This window comes from Protobothrops mucrosquamatus, unplaced genomic scaffold (assembly GCF_001527695.2).
Source record: "Protobothrops mucrosquamatus isolate PMUCROS unplaced genomic scaffold, P.Mucros_1.0 scaffold671, whole genome shotgun sequence".
NCBI lineage: Eukaryota > Metazoa > Chordata > Lepidosauria > Squamata > Viperidae > Protobothrops > Protobothrops mucrosquamatus.
The window spans coordinates 62,620-85,333 of NW_015386959.1; the positions used below are offsets into that span (position 1 = coordinate 62,620).

The 22,714-nt window shown below is 36.0% G+C and overlaps 2 protein-coding genes across 2 annotated transcripts in view; both read left to right on the top strand.

Moving 5' to 3' along the window:
- Nucleotides 1-5,306, top strand: part of UBE2V2 (ubiquitin conjugating enzyme E2 V2) — a 12,376-nt gene extending 7,070 nt beyond the window's left edge. The window contains exons 3-4 of the mRNA XM_015818059.1: nt 2,409-2,534; nt 3,590-5,306. Of these exons, the coding sequence (XP_015673545.1) occupies nt 2,409-2,534; nt 3,590-3,736 (273 nt within the window). The 3' untranslated portion in view covers nt 3,737-5,306. The remainder of the gene's footprint in view (nt 1-2,408; nt 2,535-3,589) is intronic.
- Nucleotides 5,307-9,755: 4,449 nt separating this feature from the next.
- The window catches only part of LOC114922699 (chloride channel protein C-like), a 64,979-nt gene continuing 52,020 nt past the window's right edge, over nt 9,756-22,714 (top strand). The window contains exons 1-3 of the mRNA XM_029284513.1: nt 9,756-9,952; nt 15,409-15,538; nt 22,259-22,339. Coding sequence (XP_029140346.1) covers nt 9,756-9,952; nt 15,409-15,538; nt 22,259-22,339 — 408 coding nt within the window. The remainder of the gene's footprint in view (nt 9,953-15,408; nt 15,539-22,258; nt 22,340-22,714) is intronic.

The following is a 22,714-nucleotide window of genomic DNA, read 5'->3' on the forward strand; positions in this document are numbered from 1 at the left end:
GTTGATTCCGGATCTCCCCTCCTTCCGCCGCGCCCTCAAGACATGGTTGTTTCAGCAGGCAGGACTGGCCTAGGGATATTTTAAACTGGTTTTTAATTAATTTTAAAACATGAATAGGCCTATTATATATATCTTTTAATTGATTTTAAATTTTGTAGATTTGTATTGATTGTTCTGTTTTTTAATTGGCTGTAAGCCGCCCTGAGTCCACTGGGAGAAGGGCGGGATATAAATGCAATAAAACTTCAAACTTCAAAACTTCAAACTATCTAGAATGTTTTAATTATAATAATATAGTTGTGATCCTTATGCTGAATGCCATTTTATCTAGAAGAGGAAGCAGTTGATAGCCTATTTTGTACCATCTATTAATTTTTAGAATCAGAAGAATTGACCTGACTGATGATTAACTTGATGTGTGCCCACAATTTTCTCAATTTTGTTTATGTGTATATTGTATTTTTGATTTGTGCATTATTATTTGCTAATGACTTCATTAATCATTGTATATTAATAAGCCAAATAGAGATTAAATAATTATATATTACTTATGTGGGTAACATTATTTGGGTATGGAAGCTAATTGGGCTTGGGCTGGTTAGTACGTGAGTGGAAAACTGAGGATTCCCAGGGCTTTAGACCAGATGAAAAGAAAGATTACATTGGCGAAACACTTCCATATTTCTGCAGAGAGAAAGAAGTATATCCATAAAGTCACCAAGAATCAAGTTTGACTTGAAGAAACTTTACTTCTTACTTGTACACAGAAACAATATATTGAAATAATAACCAACATTTTATTTTAGTTAGGATAGTTCCCTAAGTGCTGTCATTTTGTATTATTTTAGCTCCAAATCTGAATTGTTTCTTGAGCAAATATGGAAAATGGAAGTAAACAGGTGTGAAGAAACCTTAATGGGTTGACTCCTTCTATCTTAATGGACTGTTATCTTGTGATGGATACCATTCTGCCAGCAGAAATTATTTTTAATGACTGCATTTCTAGGTGGTCCTCAGATCTGTGGTAAAGGAATAGGGAACCCCTTGAGATCAGGAAATACCCTTGCATAAGGGGAAACCTGCTTTGTAAATTTATATGTAGTCCAATCATTGCATAGCCATGAATTTGGAGAACTGAAAGGTCAATATCCATCAGAACATAATAGCAGCAAAATTTAAGGCATCAGGCTAGAAACCAGGAGATTGTGAGTTCTAGTCCTGCCTTAGGCATGAAAGCTGACTGGATGACTTTGGGCTAGTCACTTTCTCTTAGGCAGCTCACAGGGTTATTGTAAGGAAAATAGGAGGAGGAAGGAGTATTAAGTATATTTGCTACCTTTATTTATAAAAATAATAAAGGCAGCATAAAAATAAATGTACATGGGACATGAATAAAACATACTGTTATTCAATGGGAAGAACTGGGTTGTAAAGAAAATATTTCTAGCTTGGTTAAGTTGAAAAGGGAAATAAAATTAGCCTATAAGTATAATTAGTTTTATCTATCTTCAAGTATAATTAGTTTTATTTATCTTCAAGCTATTACAAATTTACAGAAATTGATTTTATTTGGCAAGTTCTGTATTTCTGATAAATTGACTGTTTTGCCACCATTATTTTGTTGTGTCAGATATGCACATTATTTTAGGATCAGAAGCTAGAGTTGACCTATCATATTTAGAACAAAAAAAATGCCGTGGCATAACAAAAGCTAACTTTGATTTTGTTTAATTTGAATGTATAATATAGTTATTTAAATTGTAATTAAAGACAATTTGATTACTTCACATATGTGCAATATCTTTCCCCTTCCACACAGTAATAAATATAAATGATAATATCTGGAGGAACTTGAGAATTAAATAACAATTAGGAGCTCTTGAAGCTCCACATACTTTTCTCAGTGTAAAATGGATTCTTTGAATAATTACTTGGAATTGCTATTATAGGAATAGATGTTTTTAAATTTATCTGATTTTTAAAAAATATTTGGCTAAATCCTTTAATAAAGTATGTCTAAAATAGTCTATAATGCATTTAGAGAAGCAACAGATAATCATGTTGTGGCCAAGCTTATATTAATTAAATTGAAAATATTTTATTGTTTTTTTCCCATTCAGTTAGGGTTTCTATCTGTACATAGTCTTAGATGAAATAGAAACTAGGTTTACAAACAAATCCTTTGGAATGGTGATAATGCAACTCCTAAAAAAACCTAAAATCTATTAATCAGCTGATTAACAGAAGTGAATATTGTAATATATCCCTAGCATTCTTCAATTTCTGCTGCATTTGCTCAGCAAAAGTCTTCCATCCCTGAAATATGGCTGGGTTTATTTACTTGTTTTGTTAAAATTGTGAATGCATATTTTCATTATGATTCACTTTTTGTCTTCTCTGTTTACTAGACAAATTATGAAAACAGAATATACAGCTTGAAAGTAGAGTGTGGGCCTAAATATCCTGAAGCACCTCCAACAGTTAGATTTGTAACTAAAATTAATATGAATGGAATAAATAATTCCAATGGAATGGTAAGTTGGATGCAAAATGAGCCAACTAATTTGGCAGGAATGTTGTGAAGGATTCTGCTTGGCAGGGAGACTGGGCTTAGGGTTAAGGAACATATCACTTTATAAGTTGTCACGTATTGTTTGTAACTATATACATCTGGATCACTGTGACTATAGCCAAAATGATGTGGAGATTGATTACATTTTTTTAAAATTGCATATTGGTAAATACACCACAATATTAAAATTTTGATTCAGATATAAAATAGCTCACAACAGGATGTTTAGTAATTAATAGTGAAAATTAAAACTTTTAATTTAGTAGTGTTTTATTTGTTATCAGAGATTGTTAAATCATAGAACTGACTATGGGAAATGCACAGTGAAGAGAAGTAGTGGGAACTGTAATCCCACTTTGCCATGGCAGCTGCAAGGAGGAGCTTTGATGGAGGAGAGGCTAAAGATGTCTGTTTCTGATAATCCCCTTAATGTTTAGATCTAATTGGACTGTCCTGGATAGATAGATAAACAATTAATGAGATTGTATCTGCAAATTGTTGAAGAATACTATATAAGAATTTCTATTTTAAAAGCCAACAGTTATGCATGTTCCAGAAATTAAATATGAATAGCTGAGTATTTTTTTAAAGATAAAGCAATGTCATTGAATATTTAGTGTACTATTCCCAGAAAAGGTAATTGGAGCATATTAACAGTTAAACAGTATTTCTTGAATATAAAACATATATGCATAAATAATTTCCTGCTTTTTATATGCTTTTCCATTTTTGAATTATTAAGGAAAAATTATATTCATGCCTTGAAAGCATCCCTCTATGCTTAGGTTTAAAAAAAAATTCAAAGGGCACCAACATAAAGTTCTTATTTCAGACACTGTGAGCTATAATTTCTTTTATGTTGTAATCATTAGTCTCCTTTTTTTGCACTTAGAAATTAATGTAGCAGTTTGAATTGGTGTTCATATTTTCTGAAATATACATGCTGAGCTTTTGACACCATTCTAGAATAAATTATTCTACATTCTCGGTTTACATGTATGATTTCTTTCTTTATAGGTGGATGCACGGAGCATACCAGTGTTAGCAAAATGGCAAAATTCTTATAGCATTAAAGTTATACTTCAAGAGTTAAGGCGTCAAATGATGTCCAAAGAAAATATGAAGCTTCCACAACCTCCAGAAGGGCAAACTTACAACAATTAATTTTAGCTGAATCCCAAACTTGTCTTAAACAACTTCTACTTATGTTAATGTCTTGATTCAATTTCACAATGCAAACCACCCACACATTAAGAGTTTCTGCTGGTGTATATGATCTGGACATTGAAAGAATATACATATATACAGTATATATATATATGTATGCCCCATATGTTTTCAGGCACAATCAGAGAAAAAAGGCAGCACAATTTTTTCCTCTTTACCAAGCACTATCATTTTAAGCATAAGCCTGAAGTAGCCTAAATTTGGAACTCCAGTGTTTCAAGATGAGCGCATGATCGGAAGTGTCAGGTTGCTGTGGAATAATGTTTCAGAAACTTTTTGCAAGAAGAAAAAAAAACTAATGGCATGCTTTATCCATCTTGCTTTAGTAAAAGAGCTGCAGATTAAAACAATTAAGTAGCAGGTACTGCAAATACCATTGCTCAACTTGTTTAATTTTTGCAATGTGTGGGTGCTGACTGCTAGTAGTGTTTCAGAATATGGTCAGGATTGTTTTGATACTTGTATTTATAAAATGGGGGAATGATTTTATTTTAAGCAGCTCCTGTGTGTTTCATGTAATGGACATTGCAAATATTTGTTTACAGTCTTCGTTCTAATAAACCATGCATTTAAGTTTTAGTGAAACCAACAAACAAAAAAAAGGAAATAGGTGTATGGATATGTGATTGAGAATAAAGTTAGTCTTCAAATGTAAATAAAATGTGAAAAATATTCCCTGAGGCTGTGCTATTTCTAAATTTATGCTGGCAGTACCCTGCAAAATTAAGAAGTCAGATGTTGCTCCTAAACTTGTCTTAATTACCCTCTTTTTCTTGGTATCTAGGCTGCTGGAGCAATTTTAATGGAACCAGTTATATTAGACTCTGCATGTGTAATTTTTAATTTTCAACTAAATGGCCCTCTAATTGTAACCTTTTTGCTTTTGTGATGCTCAGTTCGTACGTTGAATTCTTGAACTCTCTTTGCTATTAGCAGGTATAGTATTAAAAATAATAAGAGGGGAAAGATACAACTCCTTGTAAGTATGTTATTGCTGGCTTTTTAGGTGCTTTTGTGTTTTGTGCTATTGCTGCTCGATGGTTCAGGAGCCCTAGATGGACAGTAAGGTGTTGAAAATTCAGTCTGCCTTTTATTTCTTTCCTCTTCATATTGATTGAGATATGCATGCAAACCCCTTGAACAAATTGAGGTCTCTTATTCATATGCCAGCAACTAAGGTACTATCTAAGGTACAAGATCTGTGTAGCCATTGTGGATGTATAATCTATTAGCTCAGCCTAATCTTGTTTGCAGAGTATAAATGTTAATCTTAGAAATATTTTCTTTTTGCTACCTTCATTTTACATGAGTGGAGACATGTAGGAATAAATTCCTACATAAATAAATAAATGTAGGAATAAATTCCTTTTTCTTTGTTCCTTTTAAATTAATAAACAGGATAAGCAGCTGTTTAAGGGATGCTTTCTGCTAAGAAAATGTTAAAATTTTGTGTTTCATGAAATGCAGTTTGCAGCTTCTATCTTCAGAATAAATGGAAATCAAGAAAAGATTAATCCATATTTTCAAATATATTAAAAGTGAACAGCAGTTTCTTCATGATGTGGCCTTCATAACTAATGCATGTTTTATAGTTGGATATCTATATCTTACAAATTGTCTTATAGGAAATTGCCCTAAATATACACATGGTAAGTAAACCTCAGAGCTGAGTTCCTAAATGTATTTTGCTAGATTATGAGCTTTCTGAATGTAATGGAACTTAACTTTTTAGTGTATGTATGTGTATTTACATGCATACATTATTTTATCATTGCTCCTACCATTTTGAGAAAAAAAAACCTCCACTATGATAATCTAATCATAAGAAGAAGGCTTTCTTTTTGAAAAATTCTGATAAGATACATTTCCCAAGTTGACCAGCTTTTCCATTTCCATTCCACTATACTTTATTGATACATAATATTGCCCTTTCTTTGATAAGTTTCTATCGGGACTTAATTTGATAAATTAGCAATATATATGTGATTGACTACCTGATTCTACATTCAAGATCTGGATAACATGAACTGAGGTACCAGGAGTGAAAAGTGTGGAACAGTATGACTGGGAGTGGGCAGTTGCAAAAACCATCTGGAGGAGCCTTGAAGGTTGATGAATTATACCCCTAAAGCCATTTTGTGCCTTTTCCCCTTAAAGCTTGGCAACTTTTCAGTGTAATGATATTAGTAAGATTATAAAAACAAAGTTCCTTGAGCACAGAGCCATGTGTAAGACAGGGCAACTTTACATCAGCCTTAAATTAACTATTTGGTGGTGCAAAATATGTATATGTGACAACAGTATAAATAAGGCAAGCAAAAAAAATTCCTTTCTAAATCCCAGTGCACAATAATTTTTTAAAAATGTGCCTCGAAATAAAGGTATTGCTAAAGGATAATTAACAAGTATGAAAATGGGTTTAAATTTTGTACTAAGCCATTATTTTCTAACCATGGTTTCTGAAAGAAGCCAGAATTTGCAGAAGTCTCACAATATACAAAATAAAAACTATGTTATTACTTAAATATGAATCCATCAGACCATGTATGATATACAATTCAGGCTTCACACATACTGCTAAGCCATAGCTTGTTTTAATAAGCCATTATGGCCTGGTTCATATGCAATACTAAGCCATCAATCATGCTTTTATAAGCCACAATTACTGGGCTAACACACCACATTAAGCTAAAACTAAAATCACCTTAGGGCATAGAGTTAGTGATGTGTCAACCCAGCCTTTGGATGTACAGGTTTGCTCTTACTATGAAAAAAGGCAGCTACCTCAGCAAGTACTGAGGGATAAGGATTTGGGAAGATGCGAGGTCAGAGTTGTGTGCACCAAGTGATGGCTTCAAGGCCTAAGATATCTTGGTTACTTTGGGGTATTAATGATGAATATTGCCTCATTGGTAGTGCTGAAACAAGATGCAGCCATCAATTTGGTCAGCTGATGTCTGTTGAATAAAGAGATGCCATCTTGTCTTTTCCCTCAGGCAGCAAAATGTATTGCACCGGCTTTGTATGAGTGATTTTTTTTTTGAGGGTCCGACTCATTCTGATATACTGAGAATAGTACATTATTAGTATTCTGTTTTCTAACGTGTGTTGACTGCATTCGCTTCTCCGTGTTTGTTTGATTGTTTCACTGTAGTTGCCTATAATAAATGTTTGGAACAAGTGCCATTTTTAAGCTGTATGTTTGCTCAAGGACAATCATGCTGTTATGAGGCCTAAACAACAACAAAATAACATCTGCATAGGGAAGCCCCCTTCCTCCAATCTCCCAGTATTAGGTAACCCCCCCAACCCCAAAAAGAATACTGTTAGGCTTAGACTTCACAAAATGGAGAGGCATCTTTTAAACTAGTGTTTTTCACCCACAGCAACTTTAAAATGTGCGGGCTTCAACACCCAGAATTCTCATGCTGGCTGGGGAATTCTGGGTGTTGGTCCACATGATAGCAGTGTTCCAATATCTCAGGGGCTGCCACAAAGAAGAAGGAGTCAAGCTATTCTCCAAGGCGCCTGAAGGCAGGATGAGAAGCAATGGGTGGAAACTGATCAAGGAGAGAAGCAACCTAGAACTAAGGAGAAACTTCCTGACAGTTAGAACAATTAACCAATGGAACAACCTGCCTCCAGAAGCGGTGAATGCTCCAACACTGGAAGTTTTTAAGAAGAGGCTGGACAGCCGTTTGTCTGAAATGATGTAGGGTTCCTGCCTGGGCAGGGGGTTGGACTCGATGACCTCCAAGGTCCCTTCCAACTTTTATTATTATTATTATTATTATTATTATTATTATTATTATTATTATTATTATTATTATTATTATTATTATTATTATTATTATTATTATATCTTAAAAGTTGCTGATATTGAGTAACACCCTTTAAACAACATTCTGAAACTGGCAGTTTCAGTCCCTACTTGTTACTATAAGAAGGGAAACTGTACCTCTTCATCATCTTTGCATTCAATCACCTGGTACTGTTACTACCTAGCTGCCATGGGCAATAGACCTTTACATTCTCTGCTAATCTGGCTTGTCCTTTTCTAATTAAGCTTTACTGCATCTTGTAGAAACGAATTTCAACATATTTTTTTGAGTGAAGGACAAGAATTGGAAAATGTTTGGAGCTGACCCTGAGTTTGAGTAGTACAGTATAGGTCAGGATAAGGTTAAAAGAGTTCTGCCTCATTTATTATAGGTTAACTTAATGCAAAAATACATTGAGTATTATCTCTGACCAAGAAAAGGAATTGGATGATACACTTCAGGATAGCTTTATTACATTTCACCCCAATAAACACTTTGTAGAACATGTTTAATGGCAGTGTTTAATTATATGCACAGGTGTCTACCATTTGTCCTGTGATAAGAATTTTTATTTATTAATTTACAATAAAAAAGATTGCTTTCTTTCTTTCCACAGCTAAGATGGCCATATTCAAATGGCTTCATATTCAAAGAAATGAACCTTTTTGACAATTTGATAAGTCCTTCTAATGGTCAGAAGGTCACCATCCCTTTCACCCTATTCCAGATACCAATGATGTTGCTCTATATGAAATCTGCCCATAAAGAGATTCACAATGTAGTTTGTAATTAAAATGTGTCTCTTCCATTTTTACCTGTTGTAAAGCAAAAATAACTCTGCCTGTATACTGCAGTATTCTTCCATCAGTGCTGCATAAATAATGGCACTGATGCAAAACTTTTAAGTTATGACTTGACAAGCCATCTTATGTAAACAGGCAGTACTGATACTATTTTCAAGTTTACAGTAAACATCATAGTGGTACAGGAAGAAAGGAAATGTGTTTTTTAGAAACATTAACTGGCACTATGTTCAGAAGATTTAGTCATGGATTGTCTCCATTCCTGTATGCTACCATTTACTTTTATGTGTATTGCCTATCAATACTATTTTTATATATAAAAGCAATATTTCATCTAACTTTCATAAGGATTTGTGTGATGCTAGTGTCCATGCACCAACACAAAATAGCACGCTCCATTCTTCAGCTACATTGTCTTGTTCCATGATGAACGTGCAAGTATACTTCAAGGTTTTATACTGGGAAATTTCATGTATTCCGTTTTCAGCCAAGACAGGTAATATTCTTCCACAGAAGTCATCTCTGAGGATGTAATGTGTACATGTATTTGTATGGAGAGAAAAATGCCTCTGTTCTTGGTCACACAAATAATTGACCCAGATTGCCACAATTAGTCATACTCAAAATGCATTCACTATGAATCTTCCATTTAGAGCAAATGAGAAATTCTTGTTCGCGTCATTTTCCCCACATGCTTACATTTCTCTTGAGACAAGAAAAACGGGCTTCTTTTGCTCTTATTTAGAGAAAGTAAACAGTATCACCACAGAGGAGGAGGAGGAGCAGCAGCAGCAGCAATAGCAGCAAACTCAAGTACACTTGGATATTGGCAATGGGCCTTATCACTTGACATATACAACAGTCCTTGATATTTGCCTTGTTATGTAATGTTTCTGCAGCCTTCCGAGTTGTGGTTTGATTTTACGTAATAAGTAAAAAATACATTTTTGTATTACCTAGCCAAATTATGTGTAGTGGCTGCTTAATTCCTAGACCTATCATTTTAAGTCACCTATGTTCAAGAAAAAAAGCAGCATCTATTCTATTGCATGCCAGTCTCTTCCAGTGAGAACATTATGTTACAAAGCAAGATCTGGTTCTGGCTGGCTGTAGATGCTGCAAACATGTTGGATCTGTGTGTTGCAACCCCAAAATAATCCAACCCACAACATCAGCAAGTTCTTGTACAGATACATTCTTCCCTCCTGTGGAATTTGCCACCCATTCTATTGGATAGTGAGGTGACTTCACAAGCTGCAATCTTTTGTGAACTGTGTGATTTTATGTCAATCCTGCTTTCTCGCAAGACGTGCAGGTGATGCTGAAGATCAGATGTTGCTGGCAGAAGAGCAGCCTGATTTGATTGATTCTCTTGATCTCCAATGCAAAGGGAACTCTAACAATAGTCATTGCTCTAGAAAAAACAGTCTTCAAGAGAAGGGAGATGAGCATTCAGTCCATGAAAGTCTGGATTACTTGCCTTCACACAGTAACATTTATAAGAAGTGGCTGCAGGAGCAAGCCTACAGGTACTTGACTTAAATCTGTATTTATATGTATCTTAGAATTGCTATTATAAGGGACAAACATGGAGTGCTGTTTTCAGTTTACTTCCTCCTTTTTAATTTTTCATCTCCCCTTCAATAATCAGCTAGGATTCTGTGATCACTGATCAAGCTTAACTCTTTAAATGGCATTGGTGTTGGATTATTAAACAATGAGCTGGGTCCCCCTCCAAGGTGTCAATGTTTTTTTAAAAAAACTTATTCAGGCTTTCATAGACAAAGAATCAGAGCTCATCTTGACTTTTAATGTCCTCTACTGGATTAAAATTTAATTTTTAAATGGAAGTAATTTATTTACTTCTTGCCCCACCATAATCCCAAGAAGTGATTTGTTTTATTCATTGGGAGGCATATATTGGGGGGGAGGAACATGGTACTCTAAAATTTGAGAACATCTCCCAAATTAATTTCAGGAAGTCTTGAAACTATAAGACTCTGGATATTATCCTCATAGGACTAGCACTCTGAACTGGGAATTTTACAAAGAACTGCCAATACAGGTAGTCCCTATTTACCAGCCACTAATTTAGCAACTGTTTGAAATTATGATTAGTACTGAAAAAGGAGACTTGCAACTGGTCTTCAAAGTTGTGGACACTGCAGCATTACCACAGTCATGTGATCAGGATTCGAGCATTTAGCAACTGCTGGACATTTAGGACAGTTGCAGCATCCCACAGTCACACTCAGCTTTTGACAAGCAAAATCAATGGAGAAACTGGTAGGAAGTTGCAAGTTGTGGTCACACGATGTCGTATTTAATGGTGATTCCGTTAACAACTACAACTAGAATTGAAGTGACATTGTAAATCAGGCACGGTCACGTGACATTTTACTTCATGATCTCATTGCTTGATGGAGTTGCCAGTCCCAACTGCGATAGGTAGGTGAGGACTGCCTCTATGCATTTATGATAATAAAAAATCATAGATATGTAGTATGCTCACGTGTTTGAAAATGCCTTTCATGGAGACAGTGACAAAGTACCAGTAAGTAGTAGTATATTAATAAATGATTTTGGGATGAAGGAATTCTAAATCTGATGCAATAAGTAAGCTAACAAAGTTTCTCGTGTTCAGAAATTTATCAAAATGAAATATGTAGATTTTAATATTGTGAATTAATATAGCACTTATGGCAGCTGTGTCCAGCTTGATGTCATCCAGATGTATATCAAGTTTCTAAAATTACTCAGTTATAATGGCTACCAGATAAATTCCTAAGTGATTATGGGAATTAATTGAGCACATCTGGTGAGCCTGAGGAACTAACTGGGCTATAAGTCAGGGAGTAAATTCCAGAAAATTAGTAGGCTTCATTCTTGAGTCAATTGACATGGTTACACAGTTAAATCAGGATTATTGTATATTTAGGTATATAATCTTGCTAAAGTGAAGCACTTTTTTTGTAATGCACCTGTTCACCTTGCTAATACTAATCAAGGGGAAATGGTCAAATGTGGCAGCGTGACCTATCCCTTCATAAATAATTTATGTGAGTCAGATCATTCAGTCCAGCAAAATTAATCTAAAAATTAATGACAGCAAATCTAGAATATCTATTTCTTTGATATGTGTAATTTTCATTAACAATCCAGCAGGTAAAACAGATTATTTGCAGGGCTTTTCAACCAGTGGTACGGGTACCACCTGTGGTACATTGGCACCTAGCAGGTTGTACGCGACCATCCTAGAAAAGTAGTGGGGGAGGGGAATGAGCTGAACCGGTGGCAGCACCACACAAGCTTGAGTGAGAGATGGCTGGAGCTGCAGGGCTGTCAGAGCTCAGCGGAGGTGCCAGGATCAGTGCCGCTTTCCAGCTGATCGGCACGTCTTCGGGGCTGTCAGGGCTCAGTGGAAGCGCCAGGATCAGCGCCAGGCTCCAGCTGAGCCCTGAAGAAGCACCAATCAGCTGGAAAGCAGCACTGATCCTGACGCTTCTGCTGAGCCCAGAAGAAGCGCCGATCAGCTGGAATGTTGCAGCATCTCCAGGGTCTTGTGATTTACATTCAGATGCTTGGCAACTGATTCATATTTATGACGGTCACAGTGTCCCAGGGTCATGTGAAGTGACCAAAACCTGCTGCAACCACCCAGCAGATGGGGGGAATAAAAACCAAATGCCCCCTACCCCACCCCCGCTGCCAATCCTCAACAGAAATGCTAACAATGAAAACCTCGGACAGGAGGAAGAGCGCCGCCGGGCGCTGTCTTGCTTAGGGGGCACTTTTTTCAGTGCCATTGTAACTTCGAACAGTCACTAAGCGAACTGTTGTAAGTCGAGGACTACCTATACTTTATCACTTTTTTCCTTTTTTTTTTGGCCATCAAGTTTTTGACACCTTGCTAGACGACTGGTAGTACTCGGATGTTGCCATATCCTAAAACTGGTACAATGGGTGAAAAGGTTGAAAAGCCCTGATTTAGAGTACACTGGTGAGATTTTTGATTAAATTTGAGTTTGCTTCTCTTGAAAAGACATTATATCAGGGGTGTCAAACTGTCGGCCCATGGGCCAGATGCATCATGCCAAAACCGCGCCCACCCCAGCTCTGGCAATGGAGAAAAAGTCACAATATGTTGTGACATGTCACATGATGTGGCAAGTTTGATACCCCTGCATTATATAGTCAATTTTCCCAACAATTTTCACAACAATTAGAGGTAGTTTTCTGAATATGCATATTGGCTTTCTCAGTCTGGTCCTCTCCAGATGCATTGAGCTTCAGTGAATCTAATTGTCAGCCAGTAAGATTTATTTTCTAGATTTTATATACCATTGCAGTCCAAACCAAATCTGAACAGTAGCTTTGTTAAATTATAATGTGAGTAAGAACATAATAATGCACGATTTTCTGGCATAACAACATCAGGAGCCGTGTAGCCATCTCAGCTATTCTCAAGGCTATCCAGAAGAGCCAGGATTTTATTGTGTTCTGGATGAGGTATTCCATAGGATAGGAACTCCTACCGTGAAGGTTACCCTAAACATTTCTGAAAAGATTTCTTAGGGATTGGGTTCTCACCTACTGGATCTCACTGGATAGATAGATATATATCCATATTGCATATCTGCAAGACTGTATTCTCCATACAGTCTTGCAGATATGCAATATGGATATACCAAGTTGAAAATGAGGGCTGCTGCATTCTGGAGCTTCTCTTACTCTTTCCTAAAGCTATCATAAATATTGTCAATCTATGCATCCCTACTTTTATAAGTGTACCAACCTATAGTATATAATAGCAATTAATATTTTTGACATATTTCATCACTTATTCATAATTAAACCTATACCTTCACTAAACAGGATCAGGCCATTGTTAATTTTTTGGTAGCTTTCTCTTTTCTCTTAGTTTTGCAAGAAGAATCATTTTTTTTTCTTTCATGTCATACATTCTGGTTCTTTTTGTACACACTCCTATTACATCACAAGTGTGATGTCATTATAGCTCATACACTTTTCATTGTTGCGCTCAAGCATGGTTTGGTCAGCTGATGCTTTCAAATTATGGTTTTAGTAAGAGAAGGGTAGAATTAAGTACCTTAGTCATATTCATGCCATAGGTGTTATTCTTCACTAAGAATCTGAACAGAATGAGCCACTTTCTGGCACATGTTTGCCCTTTAACTGCAAGCACAAAGCCCAAATATGCTTACACTATTCTTTGCAAACTAAGATCTCTAATCTAGTGAATACCTTGCAAATGAACATTCAAATGTGCTATAGAGATTAAAGTGTTGTGCTAGAATTAAAGGGACCCAAGTTTAACAATTTAATGAACCATTTAACCATGATTCAAAGTTACAGCAGTTTCAGAATAAAAAGTGAGTTGTGACCTGTATTTGCACTTATGACCATTATATTTACTCTTGCAGTCATATGATTGCAATTTTGGCACTTGGCAACCAGATCACAACTGGTTGCAGTGTCCTGTGGTCACATGATTTGGAACCTTTGTTGCCAATGAAAAAAACACTCACTGGGGAAGCTGGGTTCACTTAACGACCAGATGATTTGCCTAATGACCACAGTGATTTGCTTAATACACTGTAAATGCTATCATCAAATCTTGGTGACTTACGACTACAATGACTTATGACAGAAATTCTGGTCCCAATTGTGGTTGTAAGTTGAGGACTAGCTATAGAGAATATATATGGGGGAAACTACAGGATCAATTATCTCCCACAAGCAAATAGAGCACAGCACCGCAGGAATCTTATCTCATTTGAGACACTAAATCTTTCCTAGTTTGAAAATACCTCCCATTATATCTTTTTCTCTGCACAAGGATTATAAAGTACTCCAGTGCCATCTGTTGATGACAGTGAAAAGTGCATGCAGATCAGACAGGAGATGAACTGAATAAAGCAAAAGATGGGAAGACAAATCATATTAGGAAAAAAAATCACATCCATACTTGAGAAATCCATGCTCTTTCATTAGAAGAATCAAGCAATATGCCTAACAATTAAGACAGGGGAGCAAGTGCTATAAATAGGGATGAGGAAAGTTTTAAATGCCATTTTGTGTTGTGGCCACATTTTAGAAAAATGCTTATTTCTATGTCATTTTTCCTGCTAAAGGTAGTCAAGTAATTCACAGAATAACAATAATATGCAATTTAAAAGTAGGAGTGTAGTAAAACAATGGAAAGAATTGTGTTTTGAAACTTATCTACAATAATTCTTTGCAGGTTTTATTGAAGAACTGCAGTTTAAAACACCTAAAACAGATTGTAAGGAAAGATATATTCTTTGTCCAGAGGTGCTGATGGACTTCTATTCTTGTTCCTTAAAAACTGGGACTGAACTTGCTAAGATTCTTGAAATGTTTCTGAACTGGGGATGATGGTGAAAATGAGGCTGGATTTGGCAAACTATTTTCATATTTCAGCAATTAAGAATGAGCTATTACATCAGTGTATATTTAGTTCAAATGTATATATATAAAACAATATATAACAAAACAAGCTAAATGTTACCCATAATTAATATATCTCAAAAGCAAATGGTTGTACATCTCAAAAGTTCTTATTAGAATACATAATGATTTTAAACCAGTTTGCTTTTGTTGATTTTTTTTCTTAAAGAAGTTGAAATTTCCTCAGGGTTAATAGTTAGAGTGACTTACAATATGCCACACATATTATTTAGACTGTAGGATTGTTGTGCTGCAAAAAGGGAACAAAACAGAGTAGAATCAAACAAAGTCATTGTTTTCTTAGTGAAGGTTTTCCTACATGTCTCTTGCTTCTCAGGATTAGTCACTGAATCAGTTTTAAAATCTAGATTCCATCATCCTAAGCATTAACTAATTAACTTTTATGGAGCTTTTGCCCCAAAGCCACTAATTAACTCCATGATATTTTTTGCCACTGATATGGAATTGCTTCCTCCCCCCCATTTTTTTAAAGAATGGATTGGGATCGATGGTTGGTGATGGGGACCATTGGAACAGCAATCGGAATTCTGGGTTTCCTGACTCACCAAATAATTGATTACCTCATCAGATTAAAATGGGGCCTGGTGGAAGACTATCTTCAGGTAAAAGAAAATTATACAATATAGCTTTTATTACAAAGTTAAACTCAACTGAAATGTTCTTGTCTGATATTAGGATTATGCTACATTCATTACCTTTCTCCCTGCTCAAGTATTGATTACAGTTATCTCGAGATTTTAAATTGTGGGCTGGGTGACATCAAGATAAAAGTTTGCTTTATTTTGCTTAGCATATTATGTTGCCCCAGCTACTATAGTCCATAAATGAAGTTTATGCTTTACATGTTTTATAAATCCAGCCAAATATGACTCACCAATCAACATGCTTAAGCAAACCATGGCTTGGTAAGATGTATAGTTCCAATCATTGCATACTTCATATTTTCTCTTCACAAGATTGCCCATTTTTATAAAAAGATCTTTGTCCCACTTTGCTTGTATAGCAATGCAGTGAGGTCATTTTCATGTTTACTTAATACCAGGTGAGTTTTTTCAGCCCCCCAATGAGGACAACTAATATAAATGTCAGTTTAGAATAGAATAGAATACTTTGTTGGCCAAGTGTGATTAGACACAAGAAATTTGTCTCTGGTGAAAAGCTTGGTAATAGCCTGTGATTTCCAAATAAGCCACAATTAATTATGATAGTTTGTATGTTTGCATTTGAAATCCATAAGGTGACTTGTTTGATTCTGACTTTTATTGTCTGCATATGCACATATGCCCATTTGAGTCAACCAGGCAAGGACAGTTTTAGAAGCAGCCATATGAGTCATTGTCAAAGGTTTGCATGCAACTATATCTGGGCCATATAAATCTGGATAACACTAGATGGCAAGCAAAAGATAATGAATGTCTATGGAGATTCTGAATCATCCAGGTCATAGTTAACCATAACCTGGATGACTAAGAATCTCCATAGACAAAAGGTAATGAAGTAACACACATATACACACACAAAATGTATTGGGAAAAAAGCTAACATGGGGGCAGAGGTTCTGTAAGGGGGTACTAAGAAAGTTAAAATAGATATAATTATGTGATGAAAAGAGAGTTGGAGCTTTGATCATGCATTCACAGTTTTTTGACACCTTCCCCCTATCCCACGCAGTGGGTCAATGGCACCTAATATGCCTTAGAAACCTGCTAAGATGAATAGAAGAGCTTAGGTCCAATTATCCAGTTGGAGTTCTTTCTTCCCTACAGTGATTAAAGCCAACCCTATGCAACATACCAGGCCCTATTTAGTAATTCTTCCCATTTTTCTTAAAACTTGTTCATTGAATCTAATAAAGCAAATTATGCTTCTTTGTCTATTTTGGGGGGAAAAATATTACCTAATTGAAAAATGTCAGATAGCCTTGGAGACCTGTTGCTGCCTATATATAGTAGCATTCTTTGGTTTCAGGTTTTCTTTTATTTATATTGAGAGTCAGATCAAAGGGAAGTGATGAATGCTTGAAGTAGAGCAGCCTATAAGAAATCTGCATAATATTGAATGTGTTGACAACAAGGACACAGTTGTCAGCAGAGGAAGCCTGATGAATAAGTAGTTCAGCACATCTGGGCTTTATTTTAACCTGGCAGAAGTTAAAAAAATCAATATGAAATTGAAAGCAAATGAAAGTTTTAACCAATATCTATAAGAGCAGCAGCCAGAAGAAACAAAAGGCATTTGTGTGTGTGCCATTGAATTTGGCCATAATCAAAAACATGATAGGGCTTACTTCAGCTGCAGGAAGAAGGCACTGTTTTTGTCCTACTGGTGCCCTGAGACTGAGGGCAAACATGACCAATATTTTCTTCCATTACCCTGCAAGTTTTTAACTGCCACACTTCCAATTTTCATACAAATTACTTTTCAACCATGTTGCTCTATTCACCTTGCCTCCTTATAAAATGCATCACCTCACTGAATCCAGTAACTGAATGGAGCTTTCAGAGACAAGCCCCTTTGACTCTTCAATAAAGTATCAGGCTTTGCAGATTAGTCTTTTCTCAGTAGTTTATCATATTCTTGCCCAACCTGAACTACAACTCCCTTAATTCCCAATCAAAATGCTCACTGGTCATGACTGACTAGGGCAGTGGTGGCGAACCTATGGCACGCGTGCCAGAGGCAGCACTTAGAGCCCTCTCTGTGGGCACACGCATCATGCCCCAGAGATGGCAACCGACCCTCTTCAACCAGCTGCCCGCTAACTTGCTGAGGTCCCACATGTCCGGATGCATCCCAGCACCCATGCGCTCGCTGGCCTCTGTGTGCCGGGGCCGATGGTGTCAGGCAGCAACCGCCCCGGCCCCTGCCTCATCTTGCCCTGTGACAATGGCACCCCCACCCTGCCTCGCCTTGCCTCACCCCACAGGACAAGCCTCCTGCCCACCGCCCTACCTGCTAGAGACCCCCTGGATCTCCCTCAACCCTGCCCGGCCCCCACAGACATCCCTCCCCACAAGCAACATCAAGGTGATCATGCCCACCTTGGCCACACCCACCCAATCTGCCATGACCACCACAGCCACGGCCACCCAGAGGGCCATGCCCATCTGGCACCTGGCAATAAATAAGTGGGTTTTGGGTTGCAGTTTGGGCACTCGGTCTCTAAAAGTTTCGCCATCACTGGACTAGGGCCTTTAAGGAAGATGAGTCATGGTCCTCAATGTATCCAGAATATTGCCTGACCTTGGACCTAAGCCTTCTTTTTATATTATTCTATCACTTTTTTGTGTGTTTCATTCCTAAAGTATTAGAATAGACAGTTCTAGTGATTCATTCTTATTATGTGCTTGTCTCAGTGAAACCTGCAGTATATTATCCATACCACAAGGCAGATTATGAAGATAAAATTGGATTAATACATACATATGATGCCTATCTCATTTCCTTTTCCATTTTATTTTCACTTCCCTGATATAGTTCTTCCGGTAGCTTTCCACACATTTTGTTTGTTGTTTGATCCAAACTTTTGAACTCTGAGATTCTAAAAGTGCAAAATAGAGCACTGTAAAAAATAAGCATGTCTTCTTTTTGGGTAGGATAATTTTAGAAGTAATAGCTAATGTCTAAAACTACATGAACAACAAGACATTTATTGCTGTGTACCATATTCTCTGATGCTGTAGTATCTACTCTTAAAATTTGTCCTAAAAAAAGCAGATTTTGAAAGCAATGAGAAAGCTATACTTTCTGTGTAAGAACTGCAAAATTCAGTGAATACACAAGCATTGATTTATTGCTAACAATGCAGAAGATTCTTTAAAAAAAATCAGGTGTATAGTACAAGTAAACATCTGCTTTTACTTTGATAAATGAAAACTCTGAATATAAATAGTCTGTGAAATATAGCTGAGATATAAAACTATTGTCAATGGCAATTTAATATCTTGTCATTCTGGAACTCCAGCATTTAAAACAGTGCATTTCAAAAGTACATTTCAAACTGTCCAGAACTGCTGGATGTTGGATGGCCTATAAATTTAACAAACAAACAAATAAATATGCAACTCTTTTAACTCTCTTTGCTTTTAAATGTTACTCATTTCTTCTTGGATGTAAAGACACCTACACTGAGTTTTTATCATGGTCCTGTTTGGTCTCAGATTCTTTGCTTCCATCTTTTGCAGTTTAAAGTCATCACAATTCCTTCTTAGCTTTCTACCACTAAACAGTCAGTGACAATATGGTCAATACCTTTCTTTTTTTTTCTTCCTAATGTTTTCTTACAAATGCAGGGTCAGCTTCCCCCACCCCATGATTAACTGAATATTGATCCATTGGTTGCAGTTGGAATTGATTGACCAGCATGTCAATTGAGCCTGACATTGTAGGTTTGAGAAAGAGCAATTGGTCAAAAGTTGTCCAGCCACCTTTCATGCTTAAGGTGAGACTAGAAGTCACAATCTTCTGATTACTAGTCTGGTGCCTTAATCACTAAACAAAGCTGGGTCTCAATGCCTTCCTTTCTTTTGTAGGGGAAAATGTCTAGGAGCATTTCAAAGCTGACCGCAGACCTCTACTGTTAATATAGGAAGTGCTGTTCTTAATTCCGGGGCCTATCTTTGGGCCTTATATTGAATCCACTAATATTCTGGATCACGATAGACATGGTGATTAGCAAACTTCTGATCAAAGACAAATAACAAAAATCATGGGTATTAGCAGTGCATCATGAGTGCAGACATGATGGTCACAGGGATCAGATTACTTGCATCCAAAATACAGGATGCATGCAAAGATATCACTCAATATGAATATCAAAATATGATGCACAATGTAGCAATAAAGCATCTACAGAGCAAGGAAGGGGTTTTTTTAGACCTGGGCTGTGAATAATTGTTAATGCTAAGAGATTGTAAAGAATGGCTTTTTTGGTACCAAAGACTTAGAACAGATTTTAGTCCACAAGTTTTTTGTGTGTGTTTTGCGTTATCAGGATTCTGTTAAAACCCTGATTCTACTAGTCATATGTAAGGAAACTTGAGAAGATTATGGAAATGTTTCCAAGACTGAGATAAATACCACTTAAATTTGTGAAGTGGTAGATTCAGGTTTATGTATCTGGTCTTCCTGAATTACTACAGAGTACCACATGTTTGCAATTTACAGTCAAAAGATCTGGCCTGAGGCTACAGCAGGAAATTTGTGGTAGCTTGCTGAACTATTTCATCTTTGAGGCATCGTTGATGGTTAGCCACAAGTGAATCTAACCTCAGTATCACGACATTTTTGCAAAAGCATGGGAGTCAATTTACTTGTGATGGGCACTCCAGACATCTTGATTTCAGCCAATCCAACACAAACAAAAGCAAAAAAAAGTTGTAAGATGGAAGATGGAACAATATTTTTCCAAAGATGTAAAATAGGAAATATGTTATATGGGCTTCTGTGATGATGATTTTATAAAGTACTCACTAATGATCAATGAGTTGGATGGAGATTGTCACAATTATACTCAAGTCAATGCGATTTATGTCAGAATGGATACCAAAGGTCTAGTCTCAATATAACCCAGCCTGTATCAAATCAGTTGAGTATTAGTATAAAGTTGGCAGTAGAAACATTTGTTCAGTTGGAATGATAATTATAGATGTAGCTGAATTACAAGATAATTTGCAAAGTCAGGAATGCAGCGATTATTATTGTAGGAACTGGACAAATTATTAAGTCAGTATCTTTTCAATATTAACGTAAATAAACACTATATATTAAACATATGCAGTAATATGTATAACATTCAGAACCTATTTTTAGCTTAAGCTATATAGCCAATTTAGTATGCATTTATTTAAAAATAAATGTATAAGTCTAAATACATAAATACCTAAGATGGCTTTCTGCTTGTGTGAATGCATATAAATCCACTGCTTCATTATATTTTTATTATACGGCTTGGAGGCTAATGAGATGGCTTACTAGATGAAACAGCGACTGCTATATGTCATTTGAGTGGGGGAGAGGAATTCCTCATATTTTATTAAATGATAAAAAAATAGCAGTAGACGTTGGCAAAAATGCAGTGAATGTTATACAAATAAACATATGCTTAGCCTCAATATATAAGCTGTTGACATCAACAATTGTACCTCTGTTTTGAGGTAGCTGTTCACTATTGTCATGTGGATTTGATTATGAACAGAAATACATCTGAAAGTGAATGATGAAAGTCAAGAGTTCAGCACGTATAATAAACATTATTATAGATGTTCATGGGCACGATACTACTGTTTGTTGATTGAACCTTTCAAGCAGAGTTGGAAAAATAGTTTAAGTAGTCAACTCTAAAGTCTGGTCAGTGCAAGACTACAAATTAAAAACTCTGTTATGTGACATCTCCAGCACAAAGGAAGAGTGATACTGTTGAATTGCTTCATTATTATTATTATTATTATTTTCTGAAGCCCTCTTTCTGAAAATTAAAACCATTCCTGTTTTTGTATTCTGAGAAGATAAAACACAGGTTATGATTTCTTTTGTGTGGTACTTTTTAAGATACCAGAAGAATGCTTATATATTCCTTTGTATTTATATACTGAACCATCTCTTTGTACCTACAAGCCTATTTAATCACTAGAGCCAATGACAAGCCACTAATAAGAGCCTTCATGCACTATTCCTATGTTTAGTTTTCCTGTCCTTTAGTTAGCTAATGAATCTCTTAAGCAATAAGCCAATTTCCTTTCTCTATCCTTTCCTCCCTCCCTTCAGACTTCACCACACTTTAAAATTTATTTATTTATTTAATTTATATACTGCCCATCCCACTATTGGAACAACTCTGGATAAAATGTAGTTTACACAAAAGTGAAGACTTTCTGTCTTCATATACTTCTTAATAAATCAAAGTTTTAGTTCAAGTACACGAATGTCTGTTGTTATTGATAGCTGGGGTAAACCTACACTCTGTGCCAAATAAAACAATATTCATTTTGAAGTAGAGCATTTTTAATGGGATGTCCTGTTACTTAATTTCTCAGGATTCTTCTGCTTCTGTACAGGAGCATACTCTTTAATTGGGATTCATGCCGAAATCAGATCTCCAATTTATATTTTCCCCAGGCTAAAATATACCCAATTTCCATTCCTCTGATCCATTGTGAGATTCTTTTCATATGATAAAGACAGTATGTAGATTACAAACAGTATGTAGATTAGATAAACCTTAGGAGGTCATACAATGCATTAACAGAATATTTACAGCAAATTCATGTGATAAGAGTTATAACATTCTTCTATCGCTTACTGTGTATTTGTAAAATGGACAGAAAGGCAACTTTCACATGGCCTGGATTTACATGTTGGGAATTGGACTTGCAATGATCATTTTATCATCAGGATTAGTTGTGGTAAGTGTTAAATATCTTAACAATTTGAAACAATGCGTGAAAGATGGGAAATGTTCCCTTGTAGTGAAAAAAATGACTGACAACTCACTATTTACGCTACCATACTTTAGAAAGCACATTTTATATATGAACATTATGATGGACAACATCCTATTTTTAAATAGCTGATCACTAGGGCTATTATATTTGGGCTGCAAAAATCTGCATGATCACGAGATCAAAACAGTATCATTTTATGTGAAAATGTGATTTGGGATGTTACTTGTTTCTACCACTCAGCCAGTTTCTAAAGTTCCTATGATTTTACCAAAATTCTACTTTAGAATTTACACACACACACACACACACACACACACACACACACACACACACACA